Source organism: Acinonyx jubatus, chromosome A3 (genome assembly GCF_027475565.1).
Source record: "Acinonyx jubatus isolate Ajub_Pintada_27869175 chromosome A3, VMU_Ajub_asm_v1.0, whole genome shotgun sequence".
NCBI classification, from domain to species: Eukaryota; Metazoa; Chordata; class Mammalia; order Carnivora; family Felidae; genus Acinonyx; species Acinonyx jubatus.
In genome coordinates this window covers 29918588-29939367 of record NC_069388.1, presented here as the reverse complement: position 1 = coordinate 29939367, position 20780 = coordinate 29918588, and the positions used below count along the sequence as shown (strand labels likewise).

Below are 20780 nucleotides of genomic sequence, written 5' to 3'. Positions count from 1 at the left end.
AGAATTTTAAGACAGTGGAGAAAGAGCTTTACAAATGCTTTTGCAATAGATGACTAACCATTTGGAAAAACAATTTTAGGCCTTTTTTCCACGCAATAGTTTCTAGATGGGTTAAATACCATGTAGGTATTAAGAAAGAATATAGGTGAGAATTTCTATTATCTGATGTGGGAAAATCAAAGATAGAAATCATAATGGACAGGCAACAAACTTGATGGCAATAGGGCCAGGCAGAAAATTGAATCACTCAAGTACACTTGGGTAGAAAACAAAATCATACAGTCCTTGATTTCTTCCTTCCTTCCTTCCTTCCTTCCTTCCTTCCTTCCTTCCTTCCTTCCTTTCTTTTCTTTCTTTCTTTCTTTCTTTCTTTCTTTCTTTCTTTCTTTCTTTCTTTCTTTCTTTCTTTCTTTCGATAGAGGTAGAAATATTTATTTACTTTGAGAAAAGTAACAGGATAAGTACAAGTGACCTACTGACATTTGGTTCAGAGTTAGGGAGTATTAGGGGATAGTGGAAATTGTGACAAATGAGAGCATAGTGACTTAGCCCAGGGGTGCACTTTACCCTAGTATGTAAGAATGTCCCCTCCTCACCTCCCAGTTGCACAGCAACATAGCAGCTTGGAGGCCCCAAGGCCACTGAGCAATTGTTGCCCTGCAAGAATGAAGCCCAGAATTATTAGGTCTTCTGATCTTTTTCTGTGTAAAGCTGGACATTGCAAATTTTATATATACAGAGAGAGAGAGAGAGAGAGAGAGAGAGAGAGAGCGAGCAGAGAGAGGGAGAGAGAGAATCCCAAGGAGGCTTCACACTGTCAGCACAGAGTCCCAATTTGGGATGCCAATTCACAAATTGTGAGATCGTGACCTGAACCAAAATCAAGAATCAGATGTTTAATCTACAGAGCCACCCAGGTGCCCCACAAATTGTATATCTCCCAAATTTAAACTGTTAATCTCAAATTTTAAAACTTTGTATATGCTAAACAAAACATATTCACAAGCCCAGATTTAGCACATAAGCCTCAAGTTTGTGAACTCCACTGTATAGTTTTAGTTTTGGTTTCGTGATTATGCTTACCTGCTTAAAGATGTTGGGATGCTCTCTACCTTTTTTGTTTTTTCTTTGTTTCTGTACTCTGGGTCAGTTTTTTTGGTAGTGGAATTATCTGTACAAGTTTAGATGGAGTTCCACCTCCATTGCCATCAGTGTCTGGACCTTTTTATGAAGACACAGTTGTATATTTTCAAGATTTCTTCTTGAGCCAGTTTGGTTCCTATTCCTATAAAATTCTATATATTCCTATAAAATCATACATTTATAAATGAATTCTCTTATAAGATTTTTTTAAATGTCAGCATAACACTAGTTTTTATCTTTTTCACATTCTTAATATTTTATTGGTTAGTTGGTTGATTTCAGTTCCCCTGTGGAATTTTTTGTTTGTTTTAACCCATCTATTTCTGTTTGACCTTTATTAATACATTCTTCTAGTTTATTCTGTTTGATTTACTCTTTTTCTAGCTTCTAAAGTGAATTCTTTTGCTCATTTATTTTCATAAAGATTGGTAATACAAGATTGAAGATTATGAATTTTTCTCTTAGTACAAGGCTTTTTCCTCCAATGTGATTAATTTCTAAATGGTCTATAATTTATTTTGATTACCTCTTGGACCCAAGTCATTTCAAAGATTATTTTTTGAATTCCCAAGTAGTTAGTTTTCTTTTGTTCATCTTTTTACTTTTGAGTTAATTTTATTGCATTGTGGGCACAGAATGTGGTCTTTTAAATGTTCCTTATAATAAACAGTTTATCTAAATGTAGATGTTCCAGAGTCATTTGAAAAGAATGTGTTTTCTCTGTAAGATACAAAGTTCTAAATGTATATTTATTATTTGTTAATGGTATTGTTTATATTCTCTCTCTCTCTCTTTAGGCTGCACCATGGTTATATTTTTACCAAATTCTTAGTGTGTTTCTAATAACCTTTGCTTCTGTATTTGGATGCTGTGTTAAGTAAAGGTTTATGTCTATATGTCTTATTTGGTTATATATACCTCTAATTTTTTAATCATAAAGCATCATTGTTCCATGTAACCTGTTTCTGCCTTCATTTCTACTTGTTTGAAATTGGCACTTATACAATATTTACCTGAAATATTTTTGCTCATTTTTCCTATCACCATCCTCATTTAGAAAATTCTTAGAATTGTCTTAAGTATTTTCTTACAAACAGCATATAACTGATTATTGTTTTTATGTAGTCTTAGAGTCTCTTTTTTATTAAGGGGATTTAAACCATTTATTTTCCTCATAATTAACTTTAGATCTTGTTCCTACCATTTTATTTTATATTTCCTTCACTTGCTTTCTTATGACTACTCCCCCACACATACAACTTTTGTTCCTTCTCAGATTTTACTAAAATGATCCAGTTTTCTTTGCTTCATAGTCTTCCCTCCTAGTCATGAAAGCTATACATCCCATTTGTGGCTCACTACATTTTAACACATGTATTTTTGTGTTTGATTTTTTTGTTGTTATTTTTTGTAGATGCTTTTTATCAAGTCAAGGAAGTTCCCTTCTAATCCTGTATTTCTGGGGGTTTTTATATTGAATTGATGTTGAATTTTGTCAGATGCTTTTTTTTGCATTAATTATTATGGTTATATGATTTTTTGTATCCTTTAGCTGTTTAATATAGTGATTGCATTGATTTTTTAAAAAAATATTAAGCCAGCTTTACATCCTTGGAATAAGCTCCACTTGGTCCTGATATAGAATTCTTTTTATATATTGCTGAATTCTAGTTGCTAAATTCTGTTGAGAATTTTTATGTTTATGTTCAAGAGATACTGTCTTTATCTGCTTTGGCAACCAGGGTAATACTAGCTTCAAGAAATTAATTACAAAGTATTTCCTCCTGTTTTCCGCAAGAGATCTTCAATAATTGGTTTTAATTCTTCTTTAAACATTTGGTAGAATTCTCGGGTAAAATCATATGGGCCTGGAGCTTTCTTTTTTGTGTATTTTTAAATGACACACTCAACTGTTAAAAGTTACAAAGCTATTCAAATTACTTTATATTAGAGTTATGGTAGTTTGTGTTTTTTGAGGAACTGGTCTTTTTTATTTAGGTTGTTAAATTTATGTGTGTATGCCCTAATCCTTTTGATGGCTGCAGGATCTGTAGTGATACCTCCTGTTTAATTTTTGATATTGGTAATTTGTGCCTTTTTTTTTTTTTTAAATCCTTGCTACAGGTTTGTCAGTTTTATTGATCTTTTCAAAGAACAGTCTTGGCTTTTTGTTTCATTGGTTTTCTAGATCATTTTCCTTTTTTTAATTCATTGATTTCTGCTCTTTATTTCCTTCTTTCTGTTTAAGTTGGGTTTATTTTGCTCGTTTTCTAGAGTCTTGATGTGGAGTTTAGATTGATTTGAAATTCTCCTATTCTAATGTTATACATTTTAGTGGTATGAATTTCCCTCTAGGTACTGCTTGATCTGTGTCCCACAAATGTTGATGTATTGTATTTCCATTTTCAGTCAACTTTACTGTATTTTTTTGTAAGTATCCTTTGAGACCTCTTTTGACCCATGGATTTTAGAAGTGTGTTGTACCCAAATGTTCATAGCAGATTTTTTTGTAATAGCCAAAACTGGAAACAACCCAGATGTCCTTCAGCAGATGAATGACTAAACAAACTGTGGTACATACATAACTGTGGAATAAAAAGGAACAAACTATACATGCAATAACCTACCTGAATCTCCAGAGAATTAGGCTGAGTGGAAAAAGCTAAAAGCTAACTCTAAAAAGTTCCATAATTATTCCATTTATGTATCAATTTTGAAATGACAGCATCTTAGACATGGAGGACATACTGGTCATTGCCAGAGGTTAGGTCCTGAGAGTGAAGGGCAGTAGTGTGTTGTCATGAAAGAATCCTTCTGGTGTTCGAACTGTTCAGTATTCTTCTCTGTGGTGGTAGATACACATATATGCATGCATGCAGGAACAAGCATGAGGAAAACTGAGGAAATCTGAGTAAGCTTGGTTATATCAATGGCTATCCCGTTTGTGATGTTATCATTATAAATATAACTAATATACAGTTATGATTTTTTAATGTTTATTTTTGAGTGAGAAAGAGAGAGAGAGCGCAAGCAGGGGAGTGGCAGACAGAGGGAGATACAGAATCCGAAGCAGGCTCCAGGCTCTGAGTTGTCAGCACAGAGCACAATGGGGGCTTAAACTCACGAACTGCGAGATCATGATCTGAGCTGAAGTCAAGCACCTAACTGACTGAGCCACCCAGGCGCTCTGTATAGTTATGATTTATACTGTAAAATGTTAGCACTGTGGGACACTTGGCAAAATATACAAAGGATCTATTATTTCTTACAACTACATATGAATCTACAATTATGTCAATAAATTATCAATTAGGGAAAAATATTTTAAAATTCAAAAAAGGAATTAAAATGGTACATTAGAAAATATCCACTTAATACAAAAAAGGTCAGAAAAAAGACATGAGATATATGGAAAACAAATAGCAAAATGACACATAAACCCAAACATAGCAATAATAACATTGAATGTGACTAGATTACTTCAACTAAAAGGCAGACATTGGCTGACTGGATTAAAAAAAGGTCCAACAGTATTCTGTCACAAGAGACACACCAAATTCAAAGACAGAAAATGATGGGAAAAGAGAAATCTTGCAAAGAATATGCATGAGAGTTAAAGTGGCTATGCCAACAACAGACAAGATAGATTTTTAAAAAAATTATGAGACAAAGACATTTCATAATAAAATGATCAATTTATCAGGAAGATATAACAGTTAAAAACAAATACCCACCTAACAGCTGAGCCCCAAAATACACAAAGCAAAACTGATAAAATTAAAGGGGAAAATAGGTAATTCAACAACAAGAATTGAAAATTTTAAGACCTCACTCTCAATAATGGGTAGAACAGTTACACCAAAAATCACCAAAGATCTATGAAAGTTGAACCAACACTATCAACCAACTTGACTTAACAGGCATTTATAGAATACTCTACCTAATGACAGCAGAATACCAATTGTTCTTCAGCACATATGGAATAACCTCCAAAATAGACCATATGCTACCAGGTGTTGGTTAAAGTTTTCTTAAAGGGTCACATAGTATTTTAGACTTATTACCTGAATTGTCTCTGTCACAGCCTCAACTCTGCTGTTTTAACTCAAAAGCAGCCATGGACAAAACATCAATGAATGAGCATGACTATGTTCCACTAAACTTTAGTGGAAACTTTATGCTAGGTCATAAAACAAGTCTCTATAAATTGAAAAGGAGTGAAACCTGACAAGATGTGTTCTCTGATCATGATGGAATTAAATTAGATATCACCAAAAGAAGGAAATTTGGGAAACCCACAAATATTTGGAATTAAATACTATATTTCTACATGGCCCATGGGTAAAGAAAACACAAAATTAGAAAACATTTGAACTGGATGAAAATGAAAATACAATAACCAAAATAATGGATTGATTACCTAAAGCAATCTATAGAGTCAGTGTAATTTCTATAAAAATTTCAATCATTTTTTTTGCATAAATGGAAAAGCCAGTCCACAAATTCTTATGGAATTGTAAGGGGCCCCCAAAACCAAAACAGTTTTGACAAAGAACAGAGTTGGAAAACTTAACACTTCCAATTCAAAACTTACTATGAAGCTACAGTAATCACAGCAATGTGGTACTGGTATAAACCAATGGAATAGATTTGAGAGTCCAGAAATCAATCCCAACCAGCTATGGCCAGTTGATTTTTGACAAGAGTGTGAAGACCAGTATGGAAAGAACAGTCTAATGAATGATGCTAGGATAACTGGATATTCACATGCAAAAGAATACAGTTGGATCCCTTTCTCATATCCTACATAAAAATTAACTCAAAATGGACCAGTGACCTAAATATAAGAACTGAAGCTAGAAAACTCTTAGAAGAAAATCATAGAGGTAAACTTACATGATCTTAGATTTAGCAATAGATTCCTAGGTATGACACCAAAAGCATGAGCCACAAAAGAAAAAAGATGAATTTGACTTCACCAAAACTTAATCTTTTTGTACATTTAAGGAAATTATCAAAGCATAAAAGACAAACTACATAATGGGAGAAAATAATTATAAATTATGTGTCTATTAAGGGTTTAGTGTCCAGAATACAGAAAGAACTCTTATTAGCTTAGCAACAAAAAGACAGCCCATTTTAAAAAATGTGCAAAGGACTTAAACAGACTTTTCTCCAAAGAATATAGACAAGTGAAATAAGCATACAAAATGATGTTTAACGTTACTACTCATTAACGTTACTACTCATTAGGGAAATGTACATCAAAATCACAGTGAAATGCCACTTTTATGCCCATGAGAGTGGATATTTTAAAAAATAAAAATCACAGAAAATAAGAAATATTATTGAGAATATGAAGAAAGTTGAATTATGAAGAAAGTTGAATTATGAAGAAAGTACATTGCTGCTGGGAATGTAAAGTGGTATAGCCATTGTGGAAAACAGTTTGATGGTTCCTCAAAAAGTTAAATGTAGAAATATATATGACCCACTAATACCACTTCTAGGAATACATATAAAAGAACTAAAACAGGTGCTAAAGCAAATCCTTATATACAAAGGTTGATAGCAGCACAGTAACCAAAAGGTGGAAAGAACCCAAACATCCATCAACGGATGAATGGATAAACAAGTTGTAATATATACATACAATGGAATGTTGTTCACCCATAAAAAGAAATGAAGTACTGATGCATGCTACAATATGGGTAAAAACCTCAAAAACATGCGAAGAAAGAAATCAGATACTAAGGTCATTTATTGAATGATGCTATATATATGAAATATCCAGAATTGGTAAATCCATAGAAAGAGAAAACAGCCTGGTGGTTGCCAAGGCTGGGAGTAGGGAAGGTGTAGGGAATGATTGTTTCATGGATACAGGGTGTCTCTAAATTTAGAGTAATGAAATGTTTTAGACTTAGAGGTGATGGTTGCACAACATTGTGAAGACACTAAATAACACTGGTATTGCTCACTTTAAAATGGTTAATTTTATGTTATGTGAATTTCACCTCAAAAATTTTTAAGCATATGCAGGGTATGCCTCTTAAGAAGTTGTGACAAAGGGCACCTGGGTAGCTCAGTTTGTTAAGCGTCTGACTTCAGCTCAGGTCATGATTTCATGGTTCGTGAGTTCGAGGCCCGTATCAGGCTCTGTGCTGACAGCTCAGAGCCTGGAGCCTGCTTCAGATTCTGTGTCTCCCTCTCTTTCTGCCCCGACCCCAATCACGCTCTCTCTCTTTCTCTCAAAAAAAAAAAAAAAAATGTGACAAAGTAAAATTTTGAAAGTTATATTCAAAGGTATCACTTTTGTAATAATCATTTGCTACTTGTTTTTTTATAAATTCTATAAATTATGTTTTTAATTATTGCTCAAAAAAATAGATCTTTGAGAATTATAAAAAATTAAAGGGACCTAGTTAAAGCAGAGGTTAGAGAGAGAATTTATAGCTGTAAATGCCTGTATTAGAAAAGAGTTAAGATGGGGCACCTGGGTGGCTCAGTCAGTTGAGCATCTGACTTCATCTCAGCTCAGATCATGATCTCATGGTTCGTGGGATTGAGCCCCATGTTGGGCTCTGTAGGCTGACAGCACAGAGCCTGCTTGGGATTCTCTCTCTCCTTCTCTTTCTGCCCCTCCTGCTCATGCATGCACTCACTGTCTCTCAAAATAAGTAAATAATTTTTTTTAAAAAATGAAAGAGTAAAGAATACGAACCCATGACCTAAGCTTCCACTATAAGGAAGTAGAAAAAGGACAGACTAAACCCAAACCAAGTAGAAGGCAGGATGTAATAAAGATCAGAGTAGAAATCCATGAAATACAAAACAAGGAAATGCAGAGGAAAATCAGTGAAATTAAAAGTTGGTTCTTTGAAAAGATTAACAAAATTGAGAACTTTAGCTAAAGCAAGAATTGGTAATTTTTTTTATAAGGGACCAGAGAGTGAATATTTGGGGCTTTGAGGGCCACAGGTGGTCTTTTTCATATATTCTTGTTTGTTTGAGTTTTTGGCACACCTTTTAAAATGTGAAAAATATTCCTAGCTTATAGACTATGTGAAAATAAGCCATGTGCCTTAGTTTACCAACCTCTGAGCTAAACTGATCAAGTAAAAAGGAAGATACAACTTACTAAAATCCCGAATGAAAGAGGATACACACTACCAAATCTGAGAAAAATTAAAAGAATTATAAAGGGATACCATGAACGATGAATGTTAAAATGTAGATGAAATGGGCATATTCTTAGATCCAAATCACTGAACTGACTCAAGAAATAAAAAATCTGAATAGACCTAGAACACTAAACAAATTGAATAATTTATGAAGTCTTCCCACAAAGAAAAACCCAAACCCAGATAGGCTCACTGAATTTTACTAAACATTTAAAGAAGAAATAATACCAATTTTTCATGAACTCTTTCAGAAAATAGAGGAACTGGGGCACTTCACAACTCATTTTGAGACTAGTATGTTATCTTACCATGATACCTTGGTATCCTGGGTATTGGCCTGATACCAAAGCCAAAAAAAAAAAAAAAATCACAAGAAAAGAAAACTACAGGGGCACCTGTAGGTGGCTCCATTGGTTAGAGGTCCAACTCTTGGTTTTGGCTCAGTTCATGATCTTACAGTTCGTGAGTTAGAGCCCCACATCAGGCTCTGGGCTGACAGCATGGAGCCTGCCTAAAATTCTCTCTCTCTCTCTCTCTCTCTGCTCCTCCCCTGCTCACTCACTCACTCTCTCAAAATAAATAAACTTTATAAAAAAAAAAAAAAAGAAAACTATAGACCAATATCTTTTATGACTGTAGCTTCATAAATCCTCCACAAAGCTGATTCCCAGAATATATAAAAATGATTGTGACTAAGTGAGATTTACACCAGAAATGCAAGATTAATTTAACACCAGAAAACAATTAATATAATAGACTGTTATGATTAAATACTCTCAGCAAATTAGGAATAAAAGAAATTTGCATATAAAATTTCTACATAAAATCCTAACATCATAATTAATAATAAAATACTAAATGCTTTTCCTCTAAGATTGGAAACAAAGAAAAGATGTCTGCATTCACTACTTCTTTTCAACATGTACTGGAGGTTCTAGCCAATTAATTCAGGAAAGAAAAATGAAATACAATCAGATTAGAAAAGAAGATATAAAGCTGTCTTTATTCACAGATGAAGTGATCATCCTGCATTTAGGGAATGCAAAGGAATAAAAAAAAACTAATAAATGAGTTCAGTAAGGTCACAGGATATAAGATCATTATAGAGAAAATCAGTTTATTTCTATATATAAACATTGGACAACCCAAAACAAATTTTAAAAAACAATTGCATCCACAGTAGCATTAAAAAGGATAAAACACTTAGGAATAAATTTGACAAAAGAAGTGCAAGACTAATACACTGAAAACTACAAAACATATCTGAAAGAAATGAAAGACCATCTAAATGAGAGAAATTCCATGTTCATGCATTTGAAGACAATATTATTGACATGGCAGTTCTTCCCAAATTTATAGATTTAAAGCAATCTCCTTCAAAATCTCAGCTGGCTTTTTTGCAGAAATTAACAAGCTGATCCTAAATTTTATTTGTAATAACAAAGAACCAAAATAGTCAAAACAATATTGAAAAACATCAAAGTTGGAGGACTTAACACTTTTTTATTTCAAAACTTACCACAAAGTTATGGTAGTCAAGACTGTGTGAAATTGGAATAAAGAAAGACATACAGATCAATGAAGTAATTCAGAGCCCAGAAATAAATCTTTACATATTTATGGTCAACTGATTTTCTGTTAAGGTCCCAAGGCAATTCAATGGGGCAGGGGTTATCTTTTCAAGAAATAGTGCTGGGGCAGAAGTGCACAAAAATGTTTAGGCAGTCCTGGGTGTCGATCATGTTATGTGTGCATTAGCCATACATGTTGCCCACCAACAGTTGTATAGGACCATAGACTTGAAGGTTTTTTCATGATTCTATGAAAACAAAAGGTGAAAATCACCTTTTATTAGAGAACAACATCAGTAAAAGAAAGAATTCTGTGCGTATCCACATCCTTTGTATTCCCTCCTAGCTTAATGAGGGAGCCCACTGGACTAAGCTGTAGCTAGCACTTCTGTTCTCTTAGCTACTAGAGACTTGTCCATATCAGCAGATGCCTCACCATAGAAGGGGCTTGACTGCTTCACTCATGAGCACCTCAGAGTTCTTATTTTCGTGTAGAATTTGATTGGGACAAAACATGGCAAGTGAATTGTATGTTTCTTCTGTTGAAGACCTAAAAAACAATAGGAAAAAAGAAAGTGCTCCACTGAAGAAGGACTTAAAAAATGGAAAGGAACACCTATATAAAGGACATAGTGAAAATTTCTTCCATGAAATCAGTAACACAACTAAAAAAGATAACCAGAAATTCTGTATAGAAAGAAATGTCAAAGGATTAACCATAAAATTGATATTTTCAAAAGATGAAGTCAGTAATCTTTAAGAGACGATAACTGGAGATAATGTGATAATTAGAGCAAACTGGGAATATAATGTGAAGTGTTATCTGTAACTATTCAGAGTCTTTCAAGGACCTGCTGATGACTAGAAGCTGAACACGAAAGACTACATCCTGTGTGATTCCATTTGACTGTGAAATTCTAGAATAAGGAAAATTAATCGGTAATGATAGAAATCAGATCAGTGGGAGTGGTGATTAACTGCAAAGGGGTACAAGGGAACTTTCTGGGTAAATGGAAGTGTTCTGTATCTTGATTAGGGTTGTGGTAACATGGGTGTATTCGTTTGTCCAGACTCTGACCGGTACATACAACATGGGTGCATTTTTTTAATGTAAATTAAAAATCTCATGTTTCCAAAAAAAAAAAAAAGATTTTAAAAACCCAAAATAATTGTTCTTAAGTTTTTCTTGGGCTTTTGTATTATAAGAAACAAGTATAGGATTTTTTTTAATGGTTTATGAACCATAAATTATAAAATACAGCAGTCTGGTTATTGGTGTCTGTCTGAGCATTTTTGAAGCTAAAGTAGAATACTAACTACTGGGAAGATGATGATGTGGTATTGTCCAGGGAACAGGAACTGGCCTAGGAAGTATGTGGCTACCAAACACACTTCAAGAACGCTACTGTAGCCTGTCTAGCTGTGGTGCATTGTGTTCAACTCAGGTCCCCTGTGGAACCATATCTCTTGTATTTTGGTGGGAAATCCCATTGCTCATAAAATACTCAGATCTTCTGTGTTTTTCTTTTTCTTTCTTTTTATAAATAACCTAATTAGATAGATGGTTTGAAATTTAGGCTGAAACTACAGATTTCAGCAACTATGAATTTCATAAGGAGGGAAAAGATTTTCACGTGAATTAAGTCAGAAATGGCAAGTAAAATCCAGTAGCATATTGTATGTTCTGTTTCTCCTCACAAGGAGCAGTTCCTAAGTAACTTTTACATTTGTGATACCTCAGTAGCAAAGTATGCTTATTACTAGGATGATGAATAGTGGCTCTCTTTTTAAAGATGACATTTTAAAGGGTTATTAACACTCACACTGAAAAGATATTATGATGAAAATATTCTAAAACTAATGTGTCACTACACCAGGATTAGCATCTTGGAATAATACACCCTCTACTTAGCTGTTGGGCCAACATATCAATTGTAGCTAAGCAATTTCATTCATCAAAGGAAAAGGAGAAAATTCCTAAAATGTGTTCAGCATCAGCATATCCCCTGCCAACCTCACCCCTCTGGTAATAGGTTGTAAGGCCTTGCTAAGAAGGGAGAACTCCTAGGAAAGTCTCAGCAGCCAGCCAGCTCTCAGGAGCACCGAGGTAGATGTCTTTCCCCTCTAATGGCAGCGCTACCTCTCAGTCTGCATATCTGTGTACCTGTTCAAAATTCCTCAAGACTTTGTTGGTGGTGCCACCCAGTGCAAGAACTCCTACAGGGCAGTGTTCTCAACACCACTGACACATGCCCTGCTGGCCTATATTGATGGCTTCCTTTAGAAAGGATAAGTTTCCAGTTCCTACCACTGGGGACTGGATTGGCAGGCCACTTGACACAAAGCTTGACAGTGTGTGCAGAGGAGCTCCCTGAGAAAGGAGTGCTTGGTTTGGTGAAATCCTCTCCAGAGACTTGATTTTTGTCAGAGCTTCTTTTATGTTCTTTTATTTAGTGTCACCCCTCCTCCAGTCCCTGCCAAATGCACGCACACGCGCGCACGCACACACACACACATACACACACTAAAACTTTAGTATTTGGTCATGACTCTTAGAGTTCTCAGACACTTCAGTATCTGTGGTCTCATTTTATCCTTCCAGGAATCCAATGAAGTTGGTAGCATAGGCATTACTCCATTTGAAGATGAGATAATTAAGGTATAGATGGGCCAAATGCTGACATCTAGCTAGTGTTATCCTGGGAGCAACATCCGAAGTTGCTGACTATTAACCTGTCCTTTTTTCTACCACACCACTTTCTTTTTGCCTATTTCCTCTCTGTTAGCCCTTCTAGCATGGATGTTTAATCTCTTGTTTCCTAAAGTGAGAGTTCTTTTACCAAGCCCAATTTGTCTGGTGAGGGATATTTCTAAGGGATTGAAGGACATCATCAAAGTCTTGACTGTAGCAAGGGTCATCAGGTGAGGCCCTGTCAGCAATGTGGAGATTAAGGGTGAAGTTTTGTGCAGCTGTACTTTTCTTACAACTCTATAATGTATGTGCTAGATATATTTAGTAAAGTTGTCCTTAATTCTTTCCTTCCCTTCCAAGATGATCTGAGTATAGGAAAAAGGAAATTATGTATCTGAGTAAAAAAGCACTTGCAGAAAATGGCTGAAAGTTCAAAACTAAATATTAACCATTATTTATGTTTGGAAGTTCTCAGAGAAGAGTTTCCATGGGATGAAGTTGTTCTTTGTGCTGTTGACTTCCTGGTATAAGTTATTAGAAGCTGGAAATTAAAGTAATAATAAGACATTAGATTTTAGATCCAGCCAGTCAATATCTCAGTAGTGTCTGCAATTTAAGTATACCCTTCTGGGAACCAAGAAAGACATTAAAAATCGGTAAACATATTTTTAATTTACCTTATATAAATAAAAGTTGAAATGTTTTGTTTGGTGGGTTTTTGTTTACTTTTGTTCTGATTTTGGCAGTAGTGATTGTTATAATTCAGTTATCAATATGTGGTCTTGATAATCAAGCCTGGCAGTTGTTCTTCATTTTGACCATTTTGCAATGGATCCAAATGACAAGAAAAGTTCTAGTGAGAAGGTGTGATGAGCCACTTTATTAGTGTAGCTCATCATCTAATGAAGGGGGCAGCCTCCATTCTTGGGTTTTGAACTATGTGGTGAGATCGGTATTACCAAACAAATGGACAGAAATATCCCCCTTTTGAAGGTTTAAACAATATTTGCTGTTTTCTGATTATAAGAACAACACAAGAAAAAGATTGTAGAACATATAGGGTGAGGGCGCACTGGCTTTGGAGGTAGAGAAGCCCTGGCTCCTGTACATACTTGGTCAGTCATGACTATGTGACCAAAACTCTCTTATCTTTGGTTTCCTCATCTATAAAATGGGAGATATTATGGTACCTACCTACATAGAAGTTTTATGTGGAGATAAAATAAAGTCATTAAAATGATCAGAACAAGGCCTGACTTAATAAAGGGAGTTAAAAAAAGAAGAAAATCAAAATGGGGGCGACTGGGTGGCTCAGTTGGGTAAGTGTCCAACTTCGGCTCAGGTCATGATCTCGCGGTTTGTGGGTTTGAGCCCCGCGTCAGGCTCTGTGCTGACTGCTCAGAGCCTGGAGCCTGCTTCAGATTCTGTGTCTCCCTTTCTCTCTGTCCCTCCCCTATTCACACTCTCTCTCTCTCTCTCTCTCTCAAAAATAAATGAAACATTAAAAAATTAAAAAAAAATAAACCACAAGCCACCGTTAACATTTTGACGTATTAGCTCTCAGGCTTTTTTCTGCCATACACGCACACATACATACCAGTGTGTACTACCCATATAGGTGTACATATATATCCTTTTTTTTAACCTTTTCCAAAATTGGGATCATTCTTAAAAATATTTTTTAATGTTTGTTTATTTTTGAGAGAGAGAGACAAAGTTGCAAGCAGGGGAAGGGAAAAGAGAGAGGGAGACACAGAATCCAAAGCAGGCTCCAGGCTCTGAGCTGTCAGCACAGAGCCCGACACAGGGCTTGAACCCACAAACTGTGTGATCATGACCTAAGCTGAAATTGGATGCTCAACCGACTGAGCCACTCAGGTGCCCCATGGGATCATGTTTAATATACAATCTATATCCTGCTTAATTTTTCCCACATAGCCTTATATTTCCCTTGACATTAAAATTTACCGAAACAGATTTTTATGACCTCATAATACTGTAACATGACTTAATAAAATTATTTAATCATTACCTCCTTGTGAGATATCTAAGTTATTTCCAATATTTTACCATTATTAATGTTCCTTACTTTAAAGGTTACAAAGTTTTTAAGATCTTAAGACTTGTTCTATTTTTGTTTTGGTGGGGTGGGGCACAGTTTGCACTTTGAGGTTGAACTTTTTCATATGTCTATTGATTCCTGGCATTACTTCAGTGAAGTACCTTTTCATGAATGAATGTAACTTGTAAAGGTGTTTTAGGTAGGATCTCAAGTTTCTAGAGTAGTGTCAAGTACATAGTAAGTACTCAATAAATATTTGTGGCATACCCACAACTCTCTGGTCAACTAATCCTTGACAAAGCAGGAAAGAATATCCAATGGAAAAAGTCTGTTCAACAAATGGTGTTGGGGAAACTGGACAGCAACATAGAGAAGAATGAAACCGGACCACTTTCTTACACTATACACAAAAATAAATTCAAAATGGATGAAGACTTAAATGTGAGACAGGAAACCATCAAAATCCTAGAGGAGAACATAGGCATTAACCTCTTTGACCTTGTCTAGAGCAACTTCTTACTAGACTTGTCACCAAAGGCAAGGGAAACAAAAGCAAGCATGAACTATTGGGACCTCATCAAGATAAAAAAAAAGCTGCACAGTGAGGGAAGCAATCAACACGACCGAAAAGCAGCCTGTGGAATGGAAGAGGATATTTGCAAGTGGCATATCTGGTAATGGTTACTATCCAAAATCTATAAAGAACTTACCAAACTCAATACCCAAAAAACAAATAACCCAGTTAAGAAATGGGCAGAAGACATGAATAGACGCTTTTCCAAAGAAGATATCCAGATGGCTGAGACACATGAAAAAATGCCCAATAACACTCATCATCAGGGAAATATAAATCAAAACCATCATGAGGTACCACCTCACACATGTCAGAATAGCTAAAATTAACAACACAAAAAATAACAGGTGTTGGCGAGGATGCAGAGAAAGGGGAACTCTCCTGCACTGTTGGTGGGAATGCAAACTGGTGCAGCCATTCTGGAGAACACTATGGGGGTTCCTCAAGAAGCTAAAAGTAGAACTCCCCTACTATCCAGCAATTGCACTATTAGGTATTTACCCAAAGGATACAAAAATACAGATTCAAAGGGGTACATACACCCTAATGTTTATAGCAACATTATCAACAATAACCAAACTATGGAGAGAGCCCAAATGTCCATCGACTGATGAATGGATAAAGAAGAATGGATATATACATACATGTGGTATGTATATATGTACTCAGCCATCAAAAAGAATGAAATCTTACCATTTGCAATGATGTGTATTATGCTAAATGAAGTAAGTCAGAGAAAGAGAAATAACATTTCACTCATGTGGAATTTAAGAAAACAGATGAACATATGGGAAGGAGCGGAGGAAGAGGAGAGAAACAAACCACAAGAGACTCTTAATGATAAAGAACAAACTATGGGTTGACAGAGGGAGGGAAGTGGGAGATGGGCTAGTTGGGTGATGTTGTATGTAAGTGATGAATCCCTGAATTCTACTCCTGAAACCAGTATTGCACTGTATATTAACTAAAATTTAAAAGAAAGGGGGGAAAAAAACCCCACAACTAGACAAGAAATTCAAAACCTTTTTAAGAGGATACTAAGAAAGTTTTCAGCCTAAAATATTTCATTGTAGTCCTTAAAACAATATTATGATGTGTTAAAGGAAGGGAAAATAACCTTGTTTATAACTTTAAATTGTCACAATTTAAAATTTATCAATATTGGGAATTTAAAGTGCTATCCTCTGGTGATCACCTTTCAAATAAACTGATGATCTTTAAAAAACAAATTTTTAAAAATAAAATATGTTTATAGCATGATAAATGAATGGCAAGAATATTAACTCTTTGTCTATCATATTTATTTCAAATGAGGTCAAGTCTTAAGAAAATTATTGCCTCTATATACATTCAAAGATAATGCTATCTTGGTTCTTAGTCTTTATAACCTAATTTTTTTCCTTTCTTTTCTTCCCCCCCACAGTTCATCCATGAGCTCGGATTTCCCACATTACAACTTCAGGATGCCTAATATTGGATTCCAGAATCTGCCTCTCAACATATATATTGTGGTTTTTGGCACTGCTATATTTGTCTTCATCCTTAGTTTACTCTTCTGTTGCTACTTGATTAGGTAATCAGTTTTCATTCTGTGTTACTTCAGAATATATTAATCAATTATAAATCAGCTTTTTGCCCTTAGGTTAAAAAATTGTATATGTGCAATAATTAGCAAATTTTCTAAAATTAAGGTTGCTAAACATTTTAACCTTCTGTGAGTTAGTTACTAATGAATAAAACACCTTTATACAGTCTTCAATCCTATTTGTTGATGAATGTGTTTTACTCTATAGAAGAAAATTGTCCCCATTTATTTTTCTAACATATTAGCACCTGGTCCAGATACACTTATTATCTGTTCCCAAGATTTAATCTACATTCACAAAGATTTCAAGATATCTTTTCAAGGATGGTGTTGCGTCATTGTTAGCTAAAGTCATTAGGGATTAGAAAACAATGTCCAAGACAAGGTCCAAGCCTTTAAACAGGTTCTTGTGGTCTCTTAAGATTTTAAGTTCCTTTGGTCAAGTGTTCAGGTGATTGATTATCTGCATAAAACACTAAATATTCCAAAAGCTCTGCAGCACGTGTATGGAGAAGTGACAAAGGATAACACCTCACGTGAAGGAGTAATGGATTTGGCCAGTAAAGATTCACAGTTGACTTACTCATAATTGTTTAAACAAACGTCTTATTCTTTTTAGTTTTCAAAGCTGAAACTTAAAGACTGTAAAAATTCATATACTGTATTGTTCAAAGAGCTTTATGAGTAAAAGAGTAGAAAGTTGGATTTTATTAAACACCTATACCTCTAACAATTTTTAGTGCTTGTACAGAATGTGATTATGGTTACGATACATACCCTCATCAGATGTCTTTAAGCAATAATTAATTGTTGCCACCAGTGACTACTCACTGATGGCCAAATTTGAATTAATTTAGTGTATTGTTTCCAATATTCTGATAAATAAGTCTACATTCCTACAGAAATTGAATCTTTTTTGAAGTTCTCACAAAATGTAATCACTTCTTACCTCTCATAGATATGCTGGCTACTTAGGATTTTTAGGTCTTTCTCAGAGTAATAAATAAACACTTAACTAATATAATTATAGCATTTAGGAAAAATGTTATTTGCAGAAATTTCTTTTTTCTAACATTTTTTTAATAATAGTTTGATAAATGTTATGTAAATATTTGGCTTTTTTTTTTTTGAATGAAGGAATTAGCCATAGCAAAAACAGGACTTCATAACCTTAAAATATGATTATCTTTGGGGAGGATGGCAGAGGACTGCTGATTTTTTGTTGTTGTTATTTCTTCCCTCAGATCTACTAAATTTTTTGGTTTCGCTATAAATAGTGGTTTTAACTAAGAAATTTGTGAATTTAATATTTGAAACCAAATTATACTTTAAAAGATAAAATAATATAATAATATAACAAAATATTTTTTAAAGATTCATTAATGAAGGAGTTTTATATATGTAAAATATTCTAAAATATTCAAGCTAGCTCATAGTATAGTTTTTATTACTATGTCTAAGAACTAAGCCTTTAACCTTGTTTTAAGAAAAACACTAATATACCAATTGTGATTCTGGGTAAGCTTTTTGAGAAATCAATTGTGAAACACCATTTTACTTCATTGTATTCCTTTGAATAATCAAGCAAATAGGTAGAGAAAGGGAAAAAAATGATAACGGTTGTCTTCATATATTACCATTGTACTTCATTTTATCCTTTCTGTATCTTTTTTTATTATTTATCTAACAAAGCAAATAAGTGGGGATCTGCTATACTAAAATAAAATTATCTTGTCTAATTAGAGAAACCAGTCTTTTAGAAATGTTCAAACATTTCTAAACTTCATTTACAAGTCCGTGGTACCATTTTGAAAATTAAATCATGATGTAAGGAGCTTTTCCTTTCTGATGAACCTAGTGTTAGTTTTAACCTTTCATATATTAAATTTGGATTTAACAAGTCATTTGAAGTTAATCTGGAGATTTATGGATTCAGCTCCTTTAAAATGATCAAAGCTGGGGCGTCTTAAGTGGCTCAGTCAGTTGAGCATCCGACTTCAGCTTAGGTCATGATCCCACAGTTTCTGGGTTTGAGTCCCACATTGGTCTCAGTGCTGATAACCCAGAGCCTGCTTTGGATTCTGTGGCTCCCTCTCTGTCTGCCCCTCCCCCATTTATTCTCATTCTCAGTCTCATTCATAGTCTCTCTCTCTCTCTCTCTCTCTCTCTCTCTCTCTCTCTCTCAAAAATAAACACTTAAAAGTAAGAAATAATTGAAAACTAAAGTTATAGGGGGGCTTTTGAGTTATCTAACAAAAATTTTTAGGTCTTAAACCAAGATAATGACAGTAGAGCTACATAGGGTGTTATGGATGGTTGTGAGTAATACTTGGGTGGTGAAAATGAACAGAATTTGGTGACCAGATATTAATGATGGACAAGAAAAGATGTGCTCAGAATTGTTCCTGGACTTCTGGTTTAGGCAGCTGGGAAGATAGCAGTCCCTTTATAGAGCTAGAAAACAGGCAGGTTTGGGGTGGAAAGATGATAGATTCCATTTTAGACATGGGATGACTGAGTTTTTTTGTGTTAACAGTCAAAATATTTAGTACACAATTGGATATATAGGTCTAAAGCTTATAAGAAATCTGTCTAGAAAAAGGGAGTCATGTAATAATAGGTAGAAGCTGAGGCCAGGAGGGTCCCCTAGAAAGAATGTGTATAGAGAAATAAAATGGATCCAGGACAAAATCCTAGGAAAACACTGATATTTAAGAGGATCCCATAGAAAAGACTAGAAGGGGATAGAAGAAGATAGGAAGAAAAATCATAGGACAGGAACCCCACAAGTAGCATTTCAGTGGATTAAGTCAGTTATGTCAAAAGTTCCCATTACATTTGACAATTAAGCTTGCATCTATAATTTTAGTTAGAAAAGTTTCAGTAGCATGGATACAGGGGTGATGAAAGGTGGACTGTAATGGGGCAAGGCCTGACCAGCAGGTGAAAATGAATACAAGAAATATGACCTCCTCTTTGAAGAATCTTGGCTGAGAAAAGATTAGGTTGGGGTAGGGTAGGTGTGCAGTTTGCTATAGAATCAAGGAAGTATTTTGGTGTTTGTCTTAAGAGATACGGGCATATTAATAAATACAGTATAATATAAATAGTATTAAGGAGAGTGAGCTAGTTGTGAAGGATTTGTGAGAAGGAATGAACCATGGAGGTGAGAGGAGACACACTTAAAAGTTATAGTGGTATTCTTTTTTTTTTTTTTTTTAAGTTTATTTAAGTAATCTCTACATCCAATGTGGGGCTAGAACTCACGACCTTGAGATCAAGAGTTACATAACTCTTCCAAGTGAGCCAGCCAAGCACCCCTATACTGCTATTAGTTTTAAGCAGGAGAATACCTTTTTAAGACAGAGATGAAAGTAACTGGAGAACAATATACACGTACAGATCTTCCTCAGCTTACAGTGGGGTTACATCCCAGTAAACCCAATGTAAGTTGAGAATATTATAATCAAAAATGCATTTAATACACCTAACCCACTAGGGGCACCTGGGTGGCTCAGTTAAGCATGCAACTTTGGCCGGCTCAGGTCATGATCTCATCCCATGATTTGTGGATTCGACCCCATGTCCAGCTCTGCATTGACGGCTCAGAGCCTGGCGCTTGCTTTGGATTCTGTGTCTCCCTCTCTCTCTGCCCCTGTCCTGCTCGCGCTCTCTCTGACTCAAAAATAAATAAACATTAAATCCAGTTCTGAAGGCTAGAAGTTTGAAATCAAGGTGTCAGCAGGTCCATGCTCCCTCCGAAGGCTGTAAGAGAGGATCTTTCCTTGCCTCTGCTAGTTCCTGGTAGTTACCAGAAATCCTTGATGTTCTTTGGCTTGTAGCTGTATCATTTCAGTCTGTCTCTATCTTTACCTGGCCTTCTTCCCTGTGTTTCTGTATGGTCTCTCTTCTCTTCTAAGGACACCAGTCGTATTGGATTTAGGGTCTACCCTAATCCCAATATGACTT

The 20780-nt window shown here is 35.0% G+C and overlaps 1 protein-coding gene across 5 annotated transcripts in view; it reads left to right on the top strand.

The window, feature by feature from the left end:
* Window positions 1-20780, top strand: part of RNF24 (ring finger protein 24) — a 76502-nt gene that overhangs the window by 30571 nt on the left and 25151 nt on the right. For 3 of the 5 annotated variants that reach the window (XR_008289189.1, XM_027069633.2, XM_015078143.3), the window contains one exon: window positions 16650-16799. Coding sequence is in view for 4 of the 5 variants with exons in the window: in XM_027069633.2 (XP_026925434.1) it covers window positions 16657-16799 (143 nt within the window). In the remaining variant the exon portion in view is untranslated. Of the gene's footprint in view, window positions 1-10379; window positions 10838-16649; window positions 16800-20780 lie in introns of those variants that run through there. The other 2 variants (XM_053200206.1, XM_027069635.2) reach the window with 2 other exon arrangements.